Source organism: Babylonia areolata, chromosome 31, assembly GCF_041734735.1.
Source record: "Babylonia areolata isolate BAREFJ2019XMU chromosome 31, ASM4173473v1, whole genome shotgun sequence".
Taxonomy (NCBI): domain Eukaryota; kingdom Metazoa; phylum Mollusca; class Gastropoda; order Neogastropoda; family Buccinidae; genus Babylonia; species Babylonia areolata.
The window spans coordinates 12,648,841-12,672,870 of NC_134906.1; the positions used below are offsets into that span (position 1 = coordinate 12,648,841).

The window sequence follows — 24,030 nt, forward strand, 5'->3', positions numbered from 1 at the left end:
ACATGCGCACATGCATGCAGACACACACACAGACAGAGACACTGACACACACACACACACACACACAGATCATGCTATATTCAGCTTGAACAAAACAACAAAACAAAACAAAACAAAACAAAACAAAACAAAAAAACCCACACAAAAGGAGTAGAGTTGTCCATTCCACTCAGCAGAGAGAAGACACTGTTGACAAGCCAAGTAGGAAAATTGGAGAGAACAGAGGGAGGTGGGAAACAGGATGGGCTGAGGGGGAAAAAAAGAAAGAAAAGAAAAGAAAAGAAAGAAAGGAAGGAAGGCAACATCAAAGAGGACAGAGAAAGGAGAAGACTGGAATGAAAGAACAACAGAAGAGGGAAAAAAAGGAATGAAGGGGAGGAGAGTGGGGGAAATGAAAGAAGAAAAGAAAAAAAGAGAAGAAGAAGAAGAAAGACACCAACCAAACAAACACACACACACGCTTATGCATGCACATGCACGCATGCAGCACATAAACGCAAGCATGCATGCGCGTGCACGCGCACACACACATATGTACGTGCATGCACGTGTGCACACACACAAATGCAACACATGCAGACACACACAGACACACATACAACACAGCACAACACACACACACACACACACACACACACACACACACACACACACACACACAACGCAACGCAACGCAACGCAGCACAGCACAACCACACAACACAACACAAGACAACACAAGACAACACAACACAACACACTCTTCTGTGTGCATACACACACAAAGGGTGGGTTCAGGCACAAAGCAGGTCTGCACATATGTTGACCTGGGAGACTGAAAAAAATCTCCACCCTTTACCCTCCACCAGGCGCCATTACCGAGATTGGAACCTGGGACCCTCAGATTGAAAGTCCGATGCTTTAATCACTCTTACTGGGCCCAGTCCTCACCTTCCACCGTTTTAACCTTCCCCAACCGACGTCAGGTTCACATTCACAGCACCTGGGTGGAGTGAGGAACATCGGGAAGTGAAGTGCCCTTTCCCATGGGCACAGCAATCATGCCAACACGGGCCTGTAATACCCTGGTTAACTCACTCAGTTCGGCCAGTCCTCTCTTCTCCTCTACACAGACCCCTCGGATGTCCAGTGGGTGTCTGAATGACCCAACCTTCCGTCGTCAGAATTGTGGTATTCTTTGTCAACATTCACCTCTTCAGTATAAGAGCCTTCCACTTGCAATATTTTGATGATGGTAATTGAGGTGAAATGCTGTTAACGTCGTCTCTTTCGCCGTTTGTATGGAGAGAGTTAAGACTTGGATCGGAAAAGTCCCAGCACCTAAATGATCCTGCCACAACGCCTCTCTCTTCCTCTCCACTTCTTTTTCTTCTTCTTTAATCGTGGGCTGCAGTTCCCACAGTTCACTCATATACACATGTGGGCTTTTACGTGTATGACCATTTTAACCCCGCCATGTAGGCAGCCATACAACGCCTATGAATACAATGGTTAACTCATTCTATACTGCATGATGACTTCCTTAGTTATATTCTCTGTACTGGCCTTTTTTATGTTGCAAAAAAAATATTTAAAAAAAAAGAATGCAATTACATACAGTGGTGAAATTTTGTGATAATATAAAGAATAGAATGGACTAATATTTCGCAAAGTTTCAAAGCACTCACTTGATTATTGACTGATTTGTCATATTTTGAAAAAAAATCCGTGTTTTTCACAATTGACATAAAGGGGGTGAGTTTTTCTCATATAACAGAAATTTTGCAAATGTGGTCTTTTGTAACCATAGACACACCCTATTTGTAGCAATTGAATGGGCAAATGCGTATGCACAGTGGATATCCAATACAGAATCAGTTTGCTTTTGACTCTGAGCCACAGTACTTGCCAAAGTTGACGGAGACGCTGTCTTGTCGAGCGGGCAAGCGAGAAGGGTGACTGTACGCTCGCACGTATTATACTCAAACAAAGGCATTTTCAGCCACAATATAAGTACAGGTGCACTTTTGGGTGACTGTAGAACAGAGCTGTGCTGTTTAGTTTCGCACAAAACCATTAACCTATGAACTACGAATGTTCAAACACGTGGTACGCTGTAGCGTTCCACAGTAACAAAGCATTGTGTGCATGAGGTGCGCTATAGCGTACCTTAGTATAGAAAGAGTTAAAACAGTTAAAGAAAGACAAGAACAGAGAGGATGAACAAAGATCAGTGAGAAATGCAGGTTGGTGGTGGGGGTGGGGGAAGAGGGAGGGAGGGGAGAGGGCTGGTTCAAAGACACTGGGGAAGGAAAGGGAGCAGAACAGAAAGAGAAAAGGAGAAAGAAAAGAAAAGAAAGTTGAAGACGAGAGAACAGGAGGAGGAGGAGGAGTGACACAGAGAGAGAGAGAGAGAGAGAAGCAGAGCAAGAACAACAAAGAAAAGAGAGAAAAAAAAAGAATGAAAGTAAAACCACAACAAAGGTGTGTGTGTGTGGGGGGGGGGGGGGGGGGGGGGGGGGAAGAAAGATAAGGGAGTAAAGAAAGCAGACATTGATGAAAAAGAAAGGAGAGATAAAGAAATGGGGAGAGAAAATGTGCAGAGTATTCAAGGAAAGACTATGAGGAGAAATAAAAGAAACAGAAAGAAGAGAGAGAGAGGGGGGTGGGGGGGGAGTGGATGGGGAGAGAAAGCTAGAATGAATGATGTTATCCTTATCTTTAAGGGTGATAGAGAAAACAAACAACGCTCTTTGTGTGTGTGTGTGTGTGTGTGTGTGCTTCAGATCCACTCTTTTTACGCATACCCAGATTGAAACACTCCACTGTGGGCTGCCATTTTTTCTCTGTCTCTGGGCCTTGCAGTTGAAATGAACTTCCTCTTTCGCTTCATCAGGTCTCCACACTCAGCTCTTTCAAGTCTGGCCTTAAAACCCCACCTCTTACCAAGATAGCCTCCCTTCCCTGCCTCTTCCTTGTCTTCAGTTACGCATGCGTGTGAATAACTGGTGCGACAACGCTTTGATTTGTCTCTGCACAAGATTCAGTGCTATATAAATGTCATTGTTATTATTGCTATTATTATGATTATTATTATTATTATTATTATTATTACAATATTATCATTTCAATCCATTTGAAAGAAAGAGGGAGACAGATAGTGGGGATTTGATGAAGACAGAGAGAGAGAGAGAGGGTGGAGATTTTTCCTATCTCCCAGTTCAACAAATGTGCAGACCTGCTTATACCTGAACCACCTTTGTGTGTACATGCAAGCAGAAGATCAAATACTCATGTTAAAGATCCTGTAATCCATGTCAGCGTTCAGTGGGCTATGGAAACAAGAACATACCCAGCATGCACACCCATGAAAACTGAGTATGGCTGCCTACATGGCGGGGTAAAAACGGTCATACACGTAAAAGCCCACTCGTGTACATACGAGTAAACGTGGGAGGTGCAGCCCACGAGCGAAGAAGAAGAAGAAGCAGAAGCAGAAGCAGAAGCAGCAGCAGCAGCAGTAGCTGCTGCTCAGACATGGTAAAAAAGAAGAAAACTGCTGCAATGAAATGACAGAGAAAAATGGCTTTCAAAGAGAGGACAGAGAAAAACAGAAGGAAAAAAAAACCACAGAAAAAAAATGATTGGAGAGCCAGAACATAGGGAAAAACAGAGATAAGGATATAGATAGATATATGCTTTCACACACACGCTCACACAAACCTTCACACACATGCTCGCACACATATACACATACACGCAGATACACACATTTACACACATGATGGAATGCACAGACACACACACACACACACACACACACACACACACACACACACACACACACACACACACACATGATGGAAAACACACACACACACACACACACACACACACACATGTGCACCCACAGCAATGCTCTCAGACAATCTCCTGGTCTTCCTCCACTGGAGGGTTCCGGTCAGGTCCGTGTGAAATCCAATTTCCACTTGCACATTAGCCTGTCAGCTCTGTTCAGGGAAAAGATTCCCACTTTGACGCAAATTTCCATTGCCACTCATGGCATGATACATGTTTGGGAAACTAAACTTGGGTCTGTGGGGGCGAAAATATCGAAAATATCGGTGGGTGAGAGTGTGTATGCATCTTTGCTTCTCTCTCTCTGTGTCTCTGTCTCTCTCACTGTATTTATCTCTGTTACAGCGTCAGGGAACCTCCGTCTCACTCTTTTTTTCCTTTCTTTGTTCCTTTGTTCCTCTAACTGTGTGTGTGTGTGTTTGTGTATGTATGTGTCTGGGAACTCCTGTCTCAGTCTGTCGTTCTCTGCCTTGAAGGTAAAGTTAGAAGGGTTTTCTTTTCAGGCAGTCTTTTACATTGCTGAGGCCCCTCCGTTCCATTACTCTGTATTCTTTGAATAGTGTGTGTGTGTGTGTGTGTGTGTGTGTGTGTGTGTGTGTGTGTGTGTGTGTGTTACTGTGTAAGTAAGTGGGTATTCCTGTGTGGTTTGACTTGACTTGTGTTTTTGTTTTGGTATTGTAATGTATCATGATATAATTATTTAAAAGCACTATCCAGCGTGTGTGTGAAAGCATATATCTATCTAACTATCTATCTATCTATCTATATTCTTATCTCTGTTTTCCCCCTATGTTCTGGCTCTCCAATCATTTTTTTTCTGTGGTTTTTTTTTTTCTTCTCTCTTTCTCTATCCTCTCTCTGAAAGCCATTTTTCTCTTAGATATTTTGCAGACTTGTTGATGATACCCTAAGGTTACTGTGTGAACATTTTCAATGAATTCGGTTTCTCTATCACTGAGAAAATACTTGTCAAAAAGCGGTTCACTTTTTTGGGGGGGACACCCAATACATTAGTGTACCTGTTGGAGTGGATTTCTTGTACAGAATTTTTGCCAGAGGACAACAGTAATGTTGCCATGGGTTCGTTTGCAGTGTGTGTGTGAAGTGCCTGTCTGCACGTGGGACCTCAGTCTCATCCAAATGACTGGATACTCCATTTGATTTAGCAGTCAAAACCTTGATGACTGGATACTCCATTTGATTTAGCAGTCAAAACCTTGATGACTGGGTACTCCATTTGATTTAGCAGTCAAAACCTTGATGACTGGATACTCCGTTTGATTTAGCAGTCAAAACCTTGATGACTGGATACTCCATTTGATTTAACAGTCAAAACCTTGATGACTGGGTACTCAATTTGATTTAGCAGTCAAAACCTTGATGACTGGATACTCCGTTTGATTTAGCAGTCAAAACCTTGATGACTGGATACTCCATTTGATTTAGCAGTCAAAACCTTGATGACTGGGTACTCCATTTGATTTAGCAGTCCAAACCTTGATGACTGGATACTCCATTTGATTTAGCAGTCAAAACCTTGATGACTGGATACTCCATTTGATTTAGCAGTCAAAACCTTGATGACTGGGTACTCCATTTGATTTAGCAGTCAAAACCTTGATGACTGGGTACTCCATTTGATTTAGCAGTCAAAACCTTGATGACTGGGTACTCCGTTTGATTTAGCAGTCAAAACCTTGATGACAGGATACTCCATTTGATTTAGCAGTCAAAACCTTGATGACTGGATACTCCGTTTGATTTAGCAGTCAAAACCTTGATGACTGGATACTCCGTTTGATTTAGCAGTCAAAACCTTGATGACTGGGTACTCCATTTGATTTAGCAGTCAAAACCTTGATGACTGGATTCTCCGTTTGATTTAGCAGTCAAAACCTTGATGACTGGATACTCCGTTTGATTTAGCAGTCAAAACCTTGATGACTGGATACTCCCATTTGATTTAGCAGTCAAAACCTTGATGACTGGGTACTCCATTTGATTTAGCAGTCAAAACCTTGATGACTGGATACTCCGTTTGATTTAGCAGTCAAAACCTTGGAGAAAAGGCCAGACTTGGTTACCAGCCCAGACCCTCATAGAGACTGGATCAGCAGATAGGCATCATATCCATTCTGCTGGCTTCCTGCATGCCAGGAGGGGAATGGGGGAGGGGGGTGGTGGTGGGGGGGGGGGGGGGAGAGCATGTAAAAAGGGTGTGTAGCAAACTGGGGACTGCTAATCAACTGGCTGAAAGGAGTGGGTGTGATGATGCGGTAGGGAAGCTGGTAATTAGGTATGTGGGCGAAAATACCAGTGACCGTCCTCGTCTGTCGTCATCCGGTAATTGTGGTGCTGGAGGGATTAGTCACCGGGAGGTGATCCTGTCTCCTCCTGCTGGGATCTGCATTGGTGACATGGATCTGTGTGTGTGTGTGTGTGTGTGTTTGTGTGTGTGTGTGTGTGTGTGTGTGGTGTGGTGTGGTGTGTGTGTGGTGTGTGTGTGTGTGTGTGTGTGTGTGTGTTTGTGGTGTGGTGTGTGTGTTTGTGGTGTGGTGTGTGTGTGTGTGTGTGTGTGTGTGTGTGTGTGTGTGTGTGGTGTGGTGTGTGTGTTTGTGGTGTGGTGTGTGTGTGTGTGTGTGTGTGTGGTGTGTGTGTGTATGTTTGTGTGTGGGGGTTGTGGGTGGTTGTAGGTTGGTGGGTGGGTGTGTTTGTGTATGTGCGCACGCATGTGTGAGTGTGCGTGTGCACATGTGTGTGTGTGTGTGTGTGTGTGTGTGTGTGGCTGTGCATCCAGCTATGGGCTCATTCCCCTCACCCCTGACCACCCCCTCATCCACCATTGTTGCCTCCTGCTCTCTCTCTATCTTACTTTCTATCCCAATTTCTCTCTCTCTCTCTCTCTGTCTCTGTCTCTGTCTCTTTTTCTCTATCTCTCAGTATCTCTTTCTCTCTGACTCTGTCTCTGTCTCTCTCTCGCTCTGTGTCTCTCTCTCTCTGTCTGTCCAACAGAATGATGATAGCAATGCTGACTCAGATGATATTTGATGGCAACAGTTTTCTAAATGTGAAGAAGGGAGGTGGGGGTGCGGGGGTGTGTGAAGTAAGATAATGTCAGATAATTTTTTTTTTTTTTTTAAACACACACACACACAAAAAAAAAAAAAAAAAAAATAAAGTAAATAAATAAATAAACCTACACATGCATCGCATATTCATAGCCTGAGTGTATCGATGGAGCAACAGCAACAGCTGTGCTGAGCTGGCAGATGGGGGAGGGAGGGGTGGTGGTGGTGGTGGTGGTGGTGGGAGGGAAGGTGGGGGGGAGGGGGTGGGGGGGAGAGGCATACGTCAACAACAACGTTAATCTATGATCCATGATCGCTAAACACCCTGTTGTTTGTCCACCTATGCCCTACACTGTGTCAGTACCACCACCCACCACCACCCACCACCCACCACCACCACTCCCTGAACAGCTGGGAGTGTTTCTGTGCACTCTTGCTACGTGCAGCGATACTCGGTGAGACTGGCTTAAGCATACGTGATGCGACCATGCATACATGTGCATGTTTCTCTACGCATGACATCACGTGAGTCATGCGTTGCTTATGTGCACAGGTGTGAACTGAATGCATGTTCATAGATGTATGTATACATGTAATGCACACATGTGCATGCACATATATATATATATATATATATATAGATATATAGATATATATGCTATATATATGCACACGTGTGTGCGCACACACATACATACACAAACCAGAATTGTACATGCATGCACGTGTTCACTCATAGATGTGCGAAAACATTGTGGTCACAGACAACACACAGATGCGCGCAAACACACACACACATACACACACACACGCACGCACGCATCCATGCACACACGCATTTCCCTCTTTGGTGGAAATAAACGTTCCTTTTGAAAACGATATTTCAGGAAATGCAATTCTTACCGTTGACATTTCCAGTCTGATGCTTAATAGAAAAAAGAAATTGTGGAAACATACACACACACACACTCACACACACACACAACACACACACACACACACACACCTTTTTTTTTTTCTTTTTCTTTTTTTTTTTGCAGAAGTAAACTTTTAGCGCTTTGAAAGATCTATCAATATCTATCCATCTCAAGTCCCCAGACCGACTAGGGAGAAAAGAGAAAAGCAATTTTTTTCACTGACGGACTCTCTTCCCATTAACAGAAAGGTCAGCAGTTCTGAAGGAAACCCAGCAGTGTGACAGCAGGAAGGAATGGTAGATGTTCTCAATAGATTCATCCTGGTGAGGTTGAAATACTGGGTGTTTGTATTGTATTGTATTGTATTGTATTACATTTATTGTATTTATTTTTCCATCACAACATGTATGGTATTGTATTGTACCATAATGTATCATATTGTATTACATTTATTGTATTTAGTTTTCCATCACAATATGTATGGTATTATATTGTATCATGATGTATCATATTGTATTACATTTATTGTATTTATTTTTCCATCACAACATGTATGGTATTGTATTGTACCATAATGTATCATATTGTATTACATTTATTGTATTTAGTTTTCCATCACAATATGTATGGTATTGTATTGTATCATGATGTATCATATTGTATTACATTTATTGTATTTATTTTTCCATCTTAACATGTATGTTATTGTATTGTATTGTATTGTATCATAATATATATTGTATAACATTTATTGTATTTATTTTTCCATCACAACATGTATGGTATTGTATTGTATCATAATGTATCATATTGTATTACATTTATTGTATTTATTTTTCCATCACAACTTGTATTGTATCATAATGTATCATATTGTATTACATTTATTGTATTTATTTTTCCATCACAACATTTATGGTATTGTATCATAATGTATCATATTGTATTACATTCATTGTATTTATTTTTCCATCACAACATGTATGGTATTGTATCATAATGTATCATATTGTATTACATTCATTGTATTTATTTTTCCATCACAACATGATTTCTCTGTGTGAAATTTTGGGCTGCTCTCCCCTGAGAGAGCACGTTCGCCACAGTGCAGCCCCATTCTTTTTATCTTCTCTTTTTTTTCTTTTTTCTTTTTTTTTTTTGTTGGTGTGTGTGTGTGTGTGTTTTGTTTTGTTTTTCTATCTGCAAGTATAATTGTTTTCCTATCAAAGTGGACTTTTCATCAGAATGTTGCCAGGGACAACAACCCTTGTGTTGCCGTGGGTTCTTTTCCATGCGCTAAGTGCGTGCTTGCACACACACAGGACCTTAGTTCATCATCTCGTCAGCGTCATCGTCTGATTAGCGTCCAGACCACTACTGAACTCAAGGCTGAGTTGAGGGGAAGAAAATTCGGGCGAGAGTGAGATTCGATCCCACGACCTCAGATCCTCTCGCTTCTTAGGCGGGCAGACATGTGACCACCGGGCCACCATTGCACTGTGTGTTTTGCTGAGGGTTCGCTCCACTGACTTGGTTTCAGTTTCAGTTTCAGTAGCTCAAGGAGGTGTCACTGCGTTCGGACAAAACCATATACGCTACACCACATCTGCCAAGCAGATGCCTGACCAGCAGCGTAACCCAACGCGCTTAGTCAGGCCTTGAGAGGCCTTGACTTGGTTCAAGAGCCGAAATGGTATTTGGTGTCATGTTTTGTTGTTTTTTTGTTTTGTTTGTTTTGTTTTTTGTTTTTCTTTTTATCACAACAAATTTCTCTGTGTGAAATTCGGGCTGCTCTCCCCCCCCCCCCCCCCCCCCCCCAGGGAGAGCGTGTCGCTACACCACAGTGTCACCTTTTTTTTTTTTTTTGTATTTTTTCCTGCATGCAGTTTTATTTGTTTTTCCTATTGATGTACTGCACCATGTCAGCAAACTGACTTGGTTCGGGAGTTGAAATCATACTGTGTGTGTGTGTGTGTGTGTGTGTGTGTGTGTGTGTGTGTGTGTGTGTGTGTGTGTGTGTGTGTGTGTGTTCTCGGGGTTACTGTTTCTTCATTTATTTTTTTTTATTTTTTTATTTTTTTTAAATAGAGGGGAAAAAGTTTGCTGTGATTCAATCAGGATATCATATCCTTTGAGAATGCTATCAGGATATCGTATCATTTGAGAGTGTTTGCATGGGAGAAGCAGTGTCATGATACATCAGATGGTGTGTCTGTGTTTCTGGGTGTGTTTTTTTTTCCTTTCTTTCTTTCTTTCTTTAGATGTTGTATTGTTTTGCTGTGTCTTGCTTTGTGTGTGTGTGTGTGTGTGTGTGTGTGTGTGTGTGTGTGCCTCTGTGTGTGTGTGTGTGCGTGTGCCTCTGTGTGTGTGTGTGTGTGCGTGTGCCTCTGTGTGTGTGTGTGCAGGCGCGCCTGTGTGCCTCTGTGTGTGTGTGTGTGTGTGTGTGTGTGTGTGTGTGTGTGTGTGTGTGTGTGTGCATGCACATGTGTGTGTTAATATGTGTGCCTCTGTGTGTGTGTGTGTGTGTGCGCGCGCGAGCGCGCGCGCCCGCATGCACATGTGTTTGTGAATATGTGTGCCTCTGTATGTGTGTGTGTATCTCTGTGTGTGTGTGTGTGTGTGTGTGTACGCGCGCGCGCTTGTGTGTGCGCTTGTGTGTGTGTGTGTGTGTTTCTCTCAAGATCAGCTGCATTCTATCGACCGCCAGAGCAGCAGCAGCAGCAACTGATTTTATCTTGTTACTTGAAAGCTCAGCTGTTGTACAGTGAAAGATAGTAGTAGTGACTGGGGTTTTTTGTGTGTTTTTTTTTTCTCCTCATTAATTCCAAACACTCAGCTTTTCTTTTCGCCCAGATCAGGATGGTTGATTATCTCTGTCTTTAAAAAACCAGCTGTTCCACAGGAGCTACTGTCAGGTGATAAAGTGATTGACACAGCTGTTAGTTTTCACACTTTTCTTTGTTTTTATTAGATATTTAGTTTTGATTTTTTGATTTTTTTTTTTTTTTACTACAACTTTTTTTAATATAGAAATATATAATGTTCAAGTTTTCCCAGTTTAACCCTTTCACTGCCAAACTCGCACTTATGCAGCAGCTAGGTAGAAGACCCATGTCACTGAAGGGTGACCAGATCATGGGTCTGTTATCCAGGAACCTACTGCTCTTTGTGTTCGGTGGTAGGACAGGCCATATTTTGTACACATCGCTGGGGGAATCCCCAGCTATTCTTAGACACCATATTTTCTGTGTTTATAGCACAAGGGAATTTTTCACTCTAAATTGACTGGCGGTGAAAGTGTTAAAAAGAGAGAGAGAGGGAATTCTGAACTCAGAACTGGTTTAATGTAAGGCCACCGATCTGTATACATGTGGATGCATGTGTTGTACACACACACACACATATGAAAACCAAACAAGTTAGAGTTGGATGAACAACAGAATTTAGAATCAGAAGGAATAAACTACACACACACACACACACACACACACACACACACAGAACTCAGAACTGGTTTATTGTAAAGCCACCAACCTGTATTCATATGGATGCACATGTCACACACACACACACATATGAAAACCAAACATGTTAGAGCTGGATGAACAACAAAATTTAGAATCAGAAGGAATAAACTATGGAGAGAGAGAGACAGACAGACACAGACAGACACAGACAGAGAGACAGAAGTAAAAAGAAAAGCACCACCAACCAAACAAGCAAATAAAATGCTGAGAAAAAGAAGAAAGATATGACCCCCTTTTGATGGGCGCAATAGCCGAGTGGTTAAATCGTTGGACTTTCAGTCTGAGGGTCCTTGGGTTCGAATCTCGGTAACGGCGCCTGGTGGGTAAAGGGTGGAGATTTTTCCAATCTCCCAGGTCAACATATGTGCAGACCTGCTAGTGCCTGAAACCCCCTTCGTGTGTACACGCACGCAGAAGATCAAATACGCACGTTAAAGATCCTGTCACCCATGTCAGCGTTCGGTGGGTTATGGAAACAAGAATATACCCAGCATGCACACCCCCGAAAGCGGAGTATGGCTGCCTTCGTGGTGGGGGTAAAAACGGTCATACACGTAAAAGCCCACTCATGTGCATACGAGTGAATGTGGGAGTTGCAGCCCACAAACGAAGAAGCTGTGATACTTAGACTAGAAATGAGTGTGTGGAGGAGGGGGGTAGAGGAGGTGCACGGTAATGCGTGTGTGTGTGTGTGTGTTGGAGCTCATGTACGTTTATATGTATTTGACTGTGCTTTCATATATGTGAAACTGCATGTTTGGTGCATTTCTGTTATGCATGTGTGGGTGTATGTGTGAATGTGTGTCTTCATATTTTACATTTATTCGCTTATTTATCACCATTGTTGTCTTATTTATTTATTTATTTATGTTTTATTATTATCATTTTATTAGTATTACTAATATTATTACTACTACCTTTTTCTATATTATAATTATTATTTATTTATTTATTTATTTATTTATGCAAGCTTATCTATTATTTATTCCCCCGTTTTTTTTTTGTTTTTTGTTTTTTTGTTGTTGTTTTTTTTTTTTTTTTTTTTTCCAAGGCCTGACTAAGCGCGTTGGGTTATGCTGCTGGTCAGGCATCTGCTTGGCAGATGTGGTGTAGCGTATATGGTTTTGTCCGAACGCAGTGACGCCTCCTTGAGCTACTGAAACTGAAACTGAAACGAAGAAGAAGAAGAAGAAGACCCCCTTTTTCCCCATTCCACATCATTACACTGGTTGATATGAGACAGGATTATTTGGCACTGTGACATTATAAGAGTGTACCACTTTATAAGTCAAATTAATAATTGTAACTTAGCCCTGATTAAGTGAATAGAATGAAGCTTATTACCAATATGCTTGTAGTGTGTGTGTGTGTGTGCTTGTATGTGTGTGTGTATGTATGTATGCATGCATGTATGTATGTATGTGTGTGTGTGTGTGTGTGTGTGTGTGTACGTACCTGTCTGCATATGTGTGTGTGTGTGTGTGTGTGTGTGTGTGTGTGTGTGTTCATTTGTTCTTTCGTTCAACATCAATATGCAGTTGTGATTTTAGATTGATTATTTTTTTTTTTTAATTAACTGCCTCCCCCACCCCACCCATCACTACTTTCCCCAGTCCTGTCTCTCCTCAACTTGCAGTAAAATATTTTTAAAAAAAATATAAAGAAAAAAAAAGCATGTATGTGTGTGATTGTGTGGGTGCATCAGTGTGCATTTGTGTGTGTTCAATTTCATCTAATGTCTATCCACATTAAGTGATATGTGTGTGTGTGTGTGTGTGTGTGTGAACATGTGCCTGTGTGCATGTGAAACTGTGTGTGTGTTTGTGTGTGTGTGTGTGTGTGTGTGTGTATGCATATATGTGTGTGCTTGCACATGTGTGCGTATGTTTGTGTGTGTATGTATGTGTGTGCATGCAGGTGTTTGTGTATGTATGTTTGTGTGTGTGTGTGTGTGTGTGTGTGTGTGTGTGTGTGTGTGTGTGTGTGTGTGTGCATGTGTGTGTGTGTGTGTGTGTGTGTGTGTGGTGTGCAGGGTTTAGGAAGGGGGCTGGTGGTGAGGGCAAGGCCACGAAAGGACAGGGGGTTAGAACTAGAAAGTTGTGAGTCTCAGTTCTTCCAAGGAGATTGTTGTTGTCTTGTTCGTCATTTATCAGATGGATTCCCCCGTCTCCTCGACAAAGGAGACAGTACATCGCAGGTCCTCCAGTCCTCCGTAGAGCTTCCAGGCCACTGGGATTGGGTCGGGCCAGGTTTTCTCTCGGAGCGTTTGGTGGAGCGGGCAGGACTGCAGCAGATGTTCTGTTGTCTGGCTGCCTGTTCTGCAGGGGCACTGCTCTGTGTCACCGATATGGAGTTTCGTGTATAGGTGGTGTTTCAGGTGGTTGTGGCCTGTCCTGAGCCTGAAAATGGCTGCCTGCTCTCGACGAGTCAGCAGGTAGTACGGGTCTGCCCTGTTGTGGCATGGATGCTGCTGCTTCCACTTGTTCTGCAGCTTGGCCTTAATGATGGTCCTGGATTCACAGTAGTTGGTAGACCTGTCCATCGGCTCTTTTGTAGTGCCTTCCTTTGCCAGGGAGTCAGCAGTCTCGTTGCAGTGGGAGTTCCAAGGAGATGACTCAGAGATGCTGGGGACAGATGTATCTGTATGCGCTATGCGACACCTGCACACGAAAATAAATAAATTAATCATAAATAAAAGTTTTTCTCTGTGTGTGTGAATCAGAATCACAATCAGAATCTACTTCTTCGTTCATAGGCTGCAGCTCCCACATTCACTCGTATGTACACGAGTGGGCTTTTATGTGTATGACCGTTTTTACCCCGCCATGTAAGCAGCCATACCCCGTTTTAAGGGGTGTGCATGCTGGGTACGTTCTTGTTTCCATAACCCGCTGAACGCTGACATTGATTACAGGATTTTGAATGTGTGTATTTGACCTTCTGTTTGCGTATACACATGAAGGGGGTTCAGGCACTAGCAGGTCTGGACATATGTTGACCTGGGAGATCAGAAAAATCTCCACCCTTCACCCACCAGGCACCGTTACAGAGATTCAAACCCGGTACCCTCAGATTGAAAGTTTTACCCACTCGCCTGTCAGAATCAGAATAGATTTAAGTGACAATTAAACCATAACAAGGTTTATAAGACATGCATGCAAAAGTTACAGGAACTGTGCACAAAACGCAAAACAAAATGATGATAATATTGATAATAATCGATAAATATTGAACAAGAGATTATTGTATTTGTATTTGTATTTCTTTTTATCACAACAGATTTCTCTGTGTGAAATTCGGGCTGCTCTCCTCAGGGAGAGCGCGTCGCTACACTACAGCGCCACCCATTTTTTTAAAATATTTTTTCCTGCGTGCAGTTTTATTTGTTTTTCCTATCGAAGTGGACTTTTCTATAGAATTTTGCCAAGAACAACCCTTTTGTTGCCGTGGGTTCTTTTCCGTCCGCTAGGTGCATGCTGTAGACGGGACCTCGGTTTATCGTCTCATCCGAATGACTAGCATCCAGACCACCACTCAAGGTCTAGTGGAGGGGGAGAAAATATCGGCGGCTGAGCCGTGATTCGAACCAGCGCGCTCAGATTCTCTCACTTCCTAGGCGGACGCGTTTCCTCTAGGCCATCACTCCATTATGTGTTTTTTGGTGTGTTTTTTTGTTTGTTTTGTTGTTTTTTTTATTTGTGTGTGTCTTTTTTATTTATTTTATTTTATTTTATTTTATTTTTTTTTTTTTTTTTTTCTTTCTCAAGGCCTGACTAAGTGCGTTGGGTGTGTGTGTGTGCGGCCAGGTACCACAAGCGAGCCAAGGCGGCCAGCGTGGTGGACTACCCGGCCTACGGGGTGACGGGACCCACCAAGGACTGCGCCCCGTCCCCCGGGGACCGCAAGCTGGCCCACAGCGCCCAGATGTACCACTACCAGCACCAGAAGCAACAGATGATGGCGCTGCAGAGGTGAGTGCCTGGGTGTGTGTGTGTGTGGGAGAGGGTGGGGGGGGGAGTGGGCCGTGAGGGGTGTGGCTGGGGGTGGGGGTGTTGTGTTGTTTTGGAGGGGTGGACTTGTTATTTCAGGAAAGGTGTTGGGGCAGGGGGGGCGGGGGGTGGGGGGGGGGGGGGGGCTGTGCTTGGTGGTGACACAGTGAGTTTTTTGTTGTTGTTTTTTTTAGCAGGCTTATGTGTTTTTTGGTGTGTTTTTTTGGTTTGGTTTTGGTTTTTTATTTGTGTGTGTCTTTTTTATTTATTTTATTTCTTTATTTTTTTATTATTATTTTTTTGCATTTATTTATTTTGTTTTCTTTCTCAAGGCCTGACTAAGTGCGTTGGGTTACGCTGCTGGTCAGGCATCTGCTTGGCAGATGTGGTGTAGCGTATATGGATTTGACCGAACGCAGTGACGCCTCCTTGAGCTACTGATCCTGATACTGATACTGATGCTTTTTGGAGTTTTACCTGTGCAGTCTGTGCCTCTGTGTGTGTGTGTGTGTGCTGTGTGTGTGTTTGCAGACTCGCGTGATTTTTTTGGTGGTCTATTTTGAGTTTTACCAGTGCAGTTTCTGTGTGTGTGTGTGTGTGTGTGTGTGTGTGTGTGTGTGTGTGTGTGTGTGTGTGGCTGCTTTTAGTCTATCAACAGGCAGCTTTTGTGGATTCTTATTTGACTAGTTTTAATCTCTTTTCATGGTACGCACGATCATTTTTATGTTCGTGTTGACAACGGGACTGTGTTTGCAGAAGTTAATTTCCATGTGTAAATATAGATTAATAAAAGCGTTTTTGATGTGATTTGATTTCAGTCAGGTGACTCTGAAGTAGTGCAGACTGACTGATGAAAGTAAAACAGAAAAAAAGAAAGCAGATACCTGATCTACATATAGACCATATATACATGTGTGTGTGTGTGTGTGTGTGTGTGTGTGTGTGTGTGTGTGTGTGTGACTGATAAAAGTAAAACAGAAAAAAAGAAAGCAGATACCTGATCTACATATAGACCATATATACGTGTGTGTGTGTGTGTATGTATGTGTGTGTGTGTGTGTGTGTGTGTGTGTGTGTGTGTGACTGATAAAAGTAAAACAGAAAAAAAGAAAGCAGATACCTGATCTACATATAGACCATATATATGTGTGTGTGTGTGTATGTGTGTGCGTGTGTGTGTGTGTGACTGATAAAAGTAAAACAGAAAAAAAAGAAAGCAGATACCTGATCTACATATAGACCATATATACATGTGTGTGTGTGTGTGCATGTGTGTACATGTGCATGTGGATGAAAACAGTAAACTAAAAAAGACAGATCCAGAAAAATAGTAATAGATGAATACAGAATCACATTTTGAGTTTTGATGTGCCCCTCAGCTGTCTGCTGGGCAGTAGTGGCCAACATGGATAAACAGATGGTGTTATGCCAATGGTACACAGTGTGGCAAGGATGCGCAGAATGGTTAAAACGCTCATCTGCCTGGAAGGTCTTTGTCGAAGAAGATATTTGTCTGTAGTGGAAGGTCTTTGTCTGTAGTGGAAGGTCTTTGTATGTTGAAGAAGCTATTTGTCTGTAGAGGAAGGTCTTTGTCTGTAGAGGAAGGTCTTTGTCTGTAGAGGAAGGTCTTGAGAGGAAGGTCTTTGTCTGTAGAGGAAGGTCTTTGTATGTTGAAGAAGCTATTTGTCTGTAGAGGAAGGTCTTTGTCGAAGAAGAAATTTGTCTGTAGTGGAAGGTCTTTGTCTGTAGAGGAAGGTCTTTGTATGTTGAAGAAGCTATTTGTCTGTAGAGGAAGGTCTTTGTCGAAGAAGAAATTTGTCTGTAGTGGAAGGTCTTTGTCTGTAGAGGAAGGTCTTTGTCTGTAGAGGAAGGTCTTTGTATGTTGAAGAAGCTATTTGTCTGTAGAGGAAGGTCTTTGTCGAAGAAGATATTTGTCTGTAGTGGAAGGTCTTTGTCTGTAGAGGAAGGTCTTTGTATGTTGAAGAAGCTATTTGTCTGTAGAGGAAGGTGTTTGTCGAAGAAGCTATTTGTCTGTAGAGGAAGGTCTTTGTTTGTAGAGGAAGGTGGCAGAACGGTTTAGACGCTCATCTGCTGGTAGAGGATCCATGAGGGTCTGGGTTCAAATCCTGGTCTCACCCTTTCTCCCAAGTTTGACTGGAAAACCAAGTCATTCGGATGAAACGATAACCAGGTCCTGTGTGCAGCACGCACTTGGTGCACTGAAAGAGAACCTGCGGCAACGTAAGTTTCGTCCTCTGGCAAAATTCCATGGACAAAATCCATTCTGATAGGAGTGGAACACCCAGACGGACAACACCTCACGTCTCACCTCCCCTCAGGCCCATAACGACTAAAGTAGTCGTTGGGGGAAGCCTGAGGACCACAGATGCAACCTCCCTTCTCCATCTGTCTCTGTCGGCAGCCGCTGGCAGCAGCTCACGTGTGTGGAGTCCGGTCCATTGTTTGATGTTCTCATTCCAGTTCTTCCGCTGTCTTCCTCTTCTTCTCCCGCCCTCGATGGTGCCTTGCATGATTGTTTTGGACAAGCTGGTGTGTCGAGTGTTGTGTCCAAACCATATTAGCTTGCGTCTCTTCACAGTTGAAAGGAGAGGTTCCTGAGGTCCAGCAAGGTACAACAAGCTGTTCCAAATCCGTCCAGACCTAAAAGAGGGGTGAAGAACAGAAAGGAGGAGTCTGTGCTGTGCAGACTGCATGCAGGGCACACTTTTTTTTTAACTCATTCCTACTTGTTGAAGGGGGGAAGAGGCCCCTCGATGTATTCCCTGTGATGAGCCTCTCAGTGTGAAACACGTGCTCCTTGACTGTTGGGATCTGCATGATGTTAGACACAGACATTACACGGCGGTTTCTTTGAAGACCTTGTTTCGTGATGTCCTGCCATGGGCGCTGATGGACTTCTTGAAAGAAGTGAACATTTTTAATCAGATTTGAAGGTTTTAAACAATGGAAAGTTTTTTAAAACTTTGAGTGGAAAGCTTAAAGTGGTGACTTGTTTTTATTGTTTGTTTTTTTTACCCTTGTAGTAGGTATTAACATGGCGATAGCCTTAAGATGGCCTTAGTGGTCGGCGAGGCTCTAAGCACCATAATTTCATTTCAGGTATACATGAGGCTCTAAGCACCATAATTTCATTTCAGGTATACAAATGTATATGCATGTTCTCAAGGCCTGACCATCACTCTGGGTCATGCTGCTGGTCATGCATCTGCTTGACAGATGTGTAGCGCACATGGATTTGTCTGAAGGTAGTGACGCCTCATTGAGAAATTGGAACTGGTTCGTCAGTGGTATACGGTTTCAGTTTCTCAAACAGGCGTCAGTGCGTTCCCAAAAGTCTATGTGTGCTACACCATATCTGTTAAGCAGATGCCTGACCAGCAGCATGACCCATTGCGCTTCGTTAGGCTTTGAGAGCATGCAGTTACAGTGCGCTTCATTGAAACTTTGTGTACCTGTCAGAGTAGGTTTCTACAGAATTTTGCCAGAGGACAACCCTCTCATTGCCATGGGTTTCTTTTTCAGTGCGCCAAGTGTGTGCCGCACACGGAACCTCGGTTTATCATCTCATCCGATTGACTAGACGCTCCGTTTGATCTTCTTGTCAAACTTGGGAGAAAGGGTATTTGTATTTGTATTTCTTTTTATCACAACAGATTTCTCTGTGTGAAATTCGGGCTACTCTCCCCAGGGAGAGCGCATCGCTACACTGCAGCGCCACCCGTTTTTTTGTATTTTTTCCTGCATGCAGTTTTATTTGTTTTTCCTATCGATGTGGATTTTTCTACAGAATTTTGCCAGGAACAACCCTTTTGTTGCCGTGGGTTCTTTTACGTGCGCTAAATGCATGCTGCACACGGGACCTCGGTTTATTGTCTCATCCGAATGACTAGTGTCCAGACCACCACTCAAGGTCTAGTGGAGGGGGAGAAAATATTGGCGGCTGAACCGTGATTCGAACCAGCGCGCTCGGATTCTCTCGCTTCCTAGGCGGACGCGTTACCTCTGAGCCATCACTCCACACGAGTGGGGTGAGAGCGGGATTCAAACCCACACCCACACAGACTGTCTGTATTGGCGGATGAGTGTCTTAACCATTCTGCCACCTTCCTCCTCGGAGTGATAAAGTGGTGCGCTGAAGTGTGCGGCAGGAAGTGAAGGAATGCCGACAGTGAGGGTGTGACGTGCTGTGTCGTTGCAGTGCCTCCAGTGGAGAGATGAAGCACGACGGCTCTGATGACGAGTCTGTGGAGGACAACGATGACGCTGACTACACAGTGTACGAATGCCCAGGGCTGGCACCGGTAAGACAGCTACTTGGGAGGTTCAGGAAAGCACCCTTCGAAATGAACACGCACGAAAGAATGACACCCCTTCAAATTATAAAACAAAAAAGTTGGGCATAACAGCTGAGTGGTTAAAGCGTTTGTTAAAGCGTTTTAATTACGTGAATATTTATAATAGTTTTTATATTAATGTCTTATATGTTCTTGATCCTTTTCAGTAAAGTTTATGTTTTTGTGATAAGTAATTGTCTGCACATGTTTTGCCGCACCTGATGTAATTTCTCTGAATGAGAATAAAGTTATTCTTATCTTGTCTTATCTTACTTTCAATCTGAGGGAATCCTTTTTTTTTCTTCTTTTTTTTAACAGAAGTGATTTATTTATCCCTATTTCTTTGCTTTGCCAATTGCAGCAAAGTTTTCTTCTTCTTTTTTTTTTTCTTTTTTCGTTTTTCTATTTTTTTTAAGTCACAGCACACACTCACTGATGCATAAGTGTCTGCCTCATGTGTAATATTGCACATATGCATGTGAGACAGAGATTTTCAGCTCATGAAATATTGCCACCACACTTTCCTCATTTACTGCACCCAGTTTGGAGTGGGTTATTGAGGAGATGATTGTGGTCATTAAACAGACGAAGAATGAAAGATCAGTGATAAATAACCAGTTTTTGTTGATGAAATGTCCCAGTATTTTGTTTTCACTTGTCTGACTTGTGCTGGTGGATGCGTTTTCACCAGCTCCCTTGGATTGCAAACACTTGACGGTTTATTTAGATCAGCCCATTCTTCTTCTTCTTCTTCCGTGTTGGTGGGCTGCAACTCCCACATCCACTCTTATGTATACGACTGGGTTTTTTTTTATGTGTATGACTGCTTTTAACCCTGCCATGTAGACAGCCATACTCTGCTTTCGGGGGCCGGAGGGGTGCGGGGGGGTGGGGGGGGTGCATGCTGGGTATGTTCTTTTTTCCATAATCCACCGAACGCTGACATGGATCATAGGGTCTTTAACGTGCATTTTTGATCTTCTGCTTGCGTATACACATGAAGAGGGTTCAGGCACAAGCAGGTCTGCACATATGTTGACCTGGGAGATCAGAAAAATCTCCACCCTTTACCAACCAGGCACCGTTACCGAGATTGGAACCTGGGATCCTCAGATTGAAAGTCCAGCACTTTAACCACTCGGCTGTTGCTAGTCTAACTCATTCAACCCTGGGGAGTTTACAGCCTTTATTGGCTTCCATGCAACAGTGATGCGGAAGAAACACAGAAAATATACTGCTTTAACTCCATTTTTTGTGGTGTTTTTTGTGTGTACTATTGTTATTATTGTTGCTGTTACTAATAATGTTATACCATTGTTGTCATTACTGTTGCTGTTACTGACACTGTTATGCCAATGTTGTTATCATTGAGGTTGTCATTAACTCTCTCCATACGAACGGCGAAAGAGAAGACGTTAACAGCATTTCACCCCAATTACCACCATCAAAATATTGCAAGCGGAAGGCTCTTATACTGAAGAGGTGAATGTTGACAAAGAATACCACAATTCTGACGACGGAAGCTAAAGATTGGGTCATTGAGACACCCACTGGACATCCGAGGGGTCTGTGTAGAGGAGAAGAGAGGACTGGCCGTACTGAGTCAGTTAATACTCGACATTAAAAATGAGGCTAGGAGAGTAATGGATTAATAAACAAACAAACAAACAAACAAAAAAGAGTGGTAATTCCCTCCATGTATAAGCGAAGGAGTCTGGGTTTGTTTCAGTGTAGCTTTAATTTACGTGTGTGCTTGCTGCATAGGTGGCGTACGCAGCCTTGTCCTGAAGTTGTGTCCCTTGTTCGTGGAGAGAGTTACCACTCTTTGTGGTTTATTATTAGCAGCAGTGTTGTATACTGGGGTGTCCATCTAACGAACAAGAAAAAGAAGATATTGTTATACCATTGTTGTTATTCTATCTATTCTATTGTTAACGCTGCTGTACCGTTTGTTATTATGTTTGTTATTATTAATTCTGTTATACTGTTGTTATTATTGTTGTCTTTATTAATTCTGTTATACCATTGTTGTTATTTAATTTTTAATGCTGTTTTTTTTCCATCCTTCTTCTTATTGTTATTGTTAATGCCGTTATACAGTTGTTATTATTAATACTGCTATACCATTCTTATTATTGTTGTTTTTAATGCTGTGATACCATTGTTGTTATTATAATTGTTAGTATCAATACTGCTACACAGCGATAAGAAACTCTAGGGAGAACTGGACAGTACAAGGTCTTCAGAGAAGAAGCCGCTTCTCAGTCAAGTGTTTCGGCCCTTAACCCCTTACACTCTAAGGGGGCTGGGCTGCACCCAGGTCATGACTCCTGGATGCCCTTGTATTATCATTGTTTGTAGTAGTAGTAGTAGGTGTAGTTGTAGTAGTATTAACATTGTTACACCATTGCTGTGTGTGTGTGTGTGTGTGTGTGTGTGTGTGTGTGCAGACCGGTGAGATGGAGGTCAAGAACCCCCTGTTTCGGGGCGACGACACGCCGTCCACGCCGGTCAACGACGACAGTCGTCCCTCCCCAGACTATTGAGCGCCCAGCACCACTCCTCACTTCAGGACCCAGGGGGTCTTGGTCTTGGGGGGTCTGAGGCTCTGGGGACCTGCCGCCCTGCTTGGTCGTAGGCATGCAGAAATGGACCTTCTCCGGTCTGTGGGAGGGTATCAGCCCTGTTTCGTTTTTTGGTTTGCTTTTTGGTTTTGTTCTGGTTTTTTTTTGTTAGGTTGTCCGTTTAAAAACAAACAAACAAAAAAAGACCTTTTTTTTTCTTTTCTTTTTTTTGAAGTTGCTACAGTGAGAGAAATCAGCTTGTATTGTTTATCGTATATTTTATTAGCATTGGGTCTTTAATCGTTAAGCATGGTGAATCATCAAGGTTTTTTGTTTTGTTTTGTTTTTTGTTTTTTGTTCTTCTTCTTCAAGATTTTAAAGAACCGGTCAGTCATTATTTTGCACCGCAGGGACGCAATAATGGAACTTCCAATGTTTCTCAGGTGATCGGTTGTGGGATGTGGGTACGGAACTACCATTGTCTTTTTAGATTAAATTAAAACAACCAGACGTTTCTTTCTTAAAAGATAAATATATATGTGTGTGTATGTACAGGGATGCTGATTTAACTGACAGATAAGCAAGTAATGATTTTTATTGATAGGATTCAGAAACCAAACTTCCCACATCAGATGGTTATTGGCTGTTGGGTTTTTTTGTTGTTTTTTTTTTATTGAAGGAAGGGTGAGATGTGAAGTTCCCTGGTCAGTGGGACTTCCAGGGGGTTTGTAGGTCATAGGAGTGGATGGACAGGTGGAGAGGAATTGTCCTCCAAAGAGTAATCGCCCCCCCTTGTTGTTTCGTAGCTTACGGCGAGCAATCTCTGTTGTCGGTTTCCTTCTCTGATGCCAACGCCCCACCATTTGTCAGTTGTGTTTTTTTTTTCTTTTTTTTTTTTTTTGTCATCTTAATTGTTGTTGTAAGTTTTGTTTTATTTTTGGTTTTTCCCTGTGTGAGGTGTTGTGCCCTCTGTGTGTGTGTGTGTGTCGTCAGACAATGGATCACTGTGACATGATACACACTGACTGTGTCTTGTATGTGTCATTGTGTAGAAATCTGAACGTGTGTACACTGAATCAGGATGTTATAGAGATTTTATTATCATCAGTAGCAGTTTTTCTTGTAGTCTGCTACTGGAAAGTTAGCATTGTAAATAAACTTGTGTATTTTTTTAATTCAAAATACTGGATATGGGACCAAAATTTGAAAGAAAAAAAAAGTTGGTGTTGGGTTATCACTCTTACTCGAAAAGATATCCCCACATTACGAATTGTTGAGAGATGTTGATCCTAGGGAGTTGTACAGATCTCGGACATTTGAAAGGCTGTTTCATGTTGCTTTTTTTGTTTGTTTGTTTGATTTTTTTTTTTTTTTTGTTCTGATACAAAGCAAAATTACATTAAGGCAACATAATACTGATTCTAACACCTGCGTTGCTGCCTGCCTAGAGATACATGAGTATAATGGTGGCTTTCAAAGTCACTCAGTGTTTCTTACCTGTTCAAGGCTCCCCACATACTTACCTGTCTCCAACAGAGTGCCAGGACCTTGATTTGAAATTCTGTGAAGGTCTTGGGACCCTTGTGTTGGAAAAATAACCCTCTAGCATCCATATATTTTACAGGGAACTTCTTCCTTGTCTTCGGCTGTGGCTGGAGTGGACGCTAGAGGGTTCAAGTGTCATGACATCAGGGTGATCACAAAGCTGTTGACATAAATTCCTTTTGAAGAAGAAGAAATCTTCTTCTTAAGGAATATGTACACCTGTGGCTT

At 42.6% G+C, this 24,030-nt stretch overlaps 1 protein-coding gene across 1 annotated transcript in view; it reads left to right on the top strand.

Annotated features, from left to right (window-relative positions):
* Positions 1 to 23,098, top strand: part of LOC143275974 (uncharacterized) — a 76,191-nt gene extending 53,093 nt beyond the window's left edge. The window contains exons 5-7 of the mRNA XM_076580333.1: positions 15,156 to 15,320; positions 19,558 to 19,660; positions 22,144 to 23,098. Of these exons, the coding sequence (XP_076436448.1) occupies positions 15,156 to 15,320; positions 19,558 to 19,660; positions 22,144 to 22,239 (364 nt within the window). The 3' untranslated portion in view covers positions 22,240 to 23,098. The remainder of the gene's footprint in view (positions 1 to 15,155; positions 15,321 to 19,557; positions 19,661 to 22,143) is intronic.
* The last annotated feature ends 932 nt before the right edge of the window (positions 23,099 to 24,030 follow it).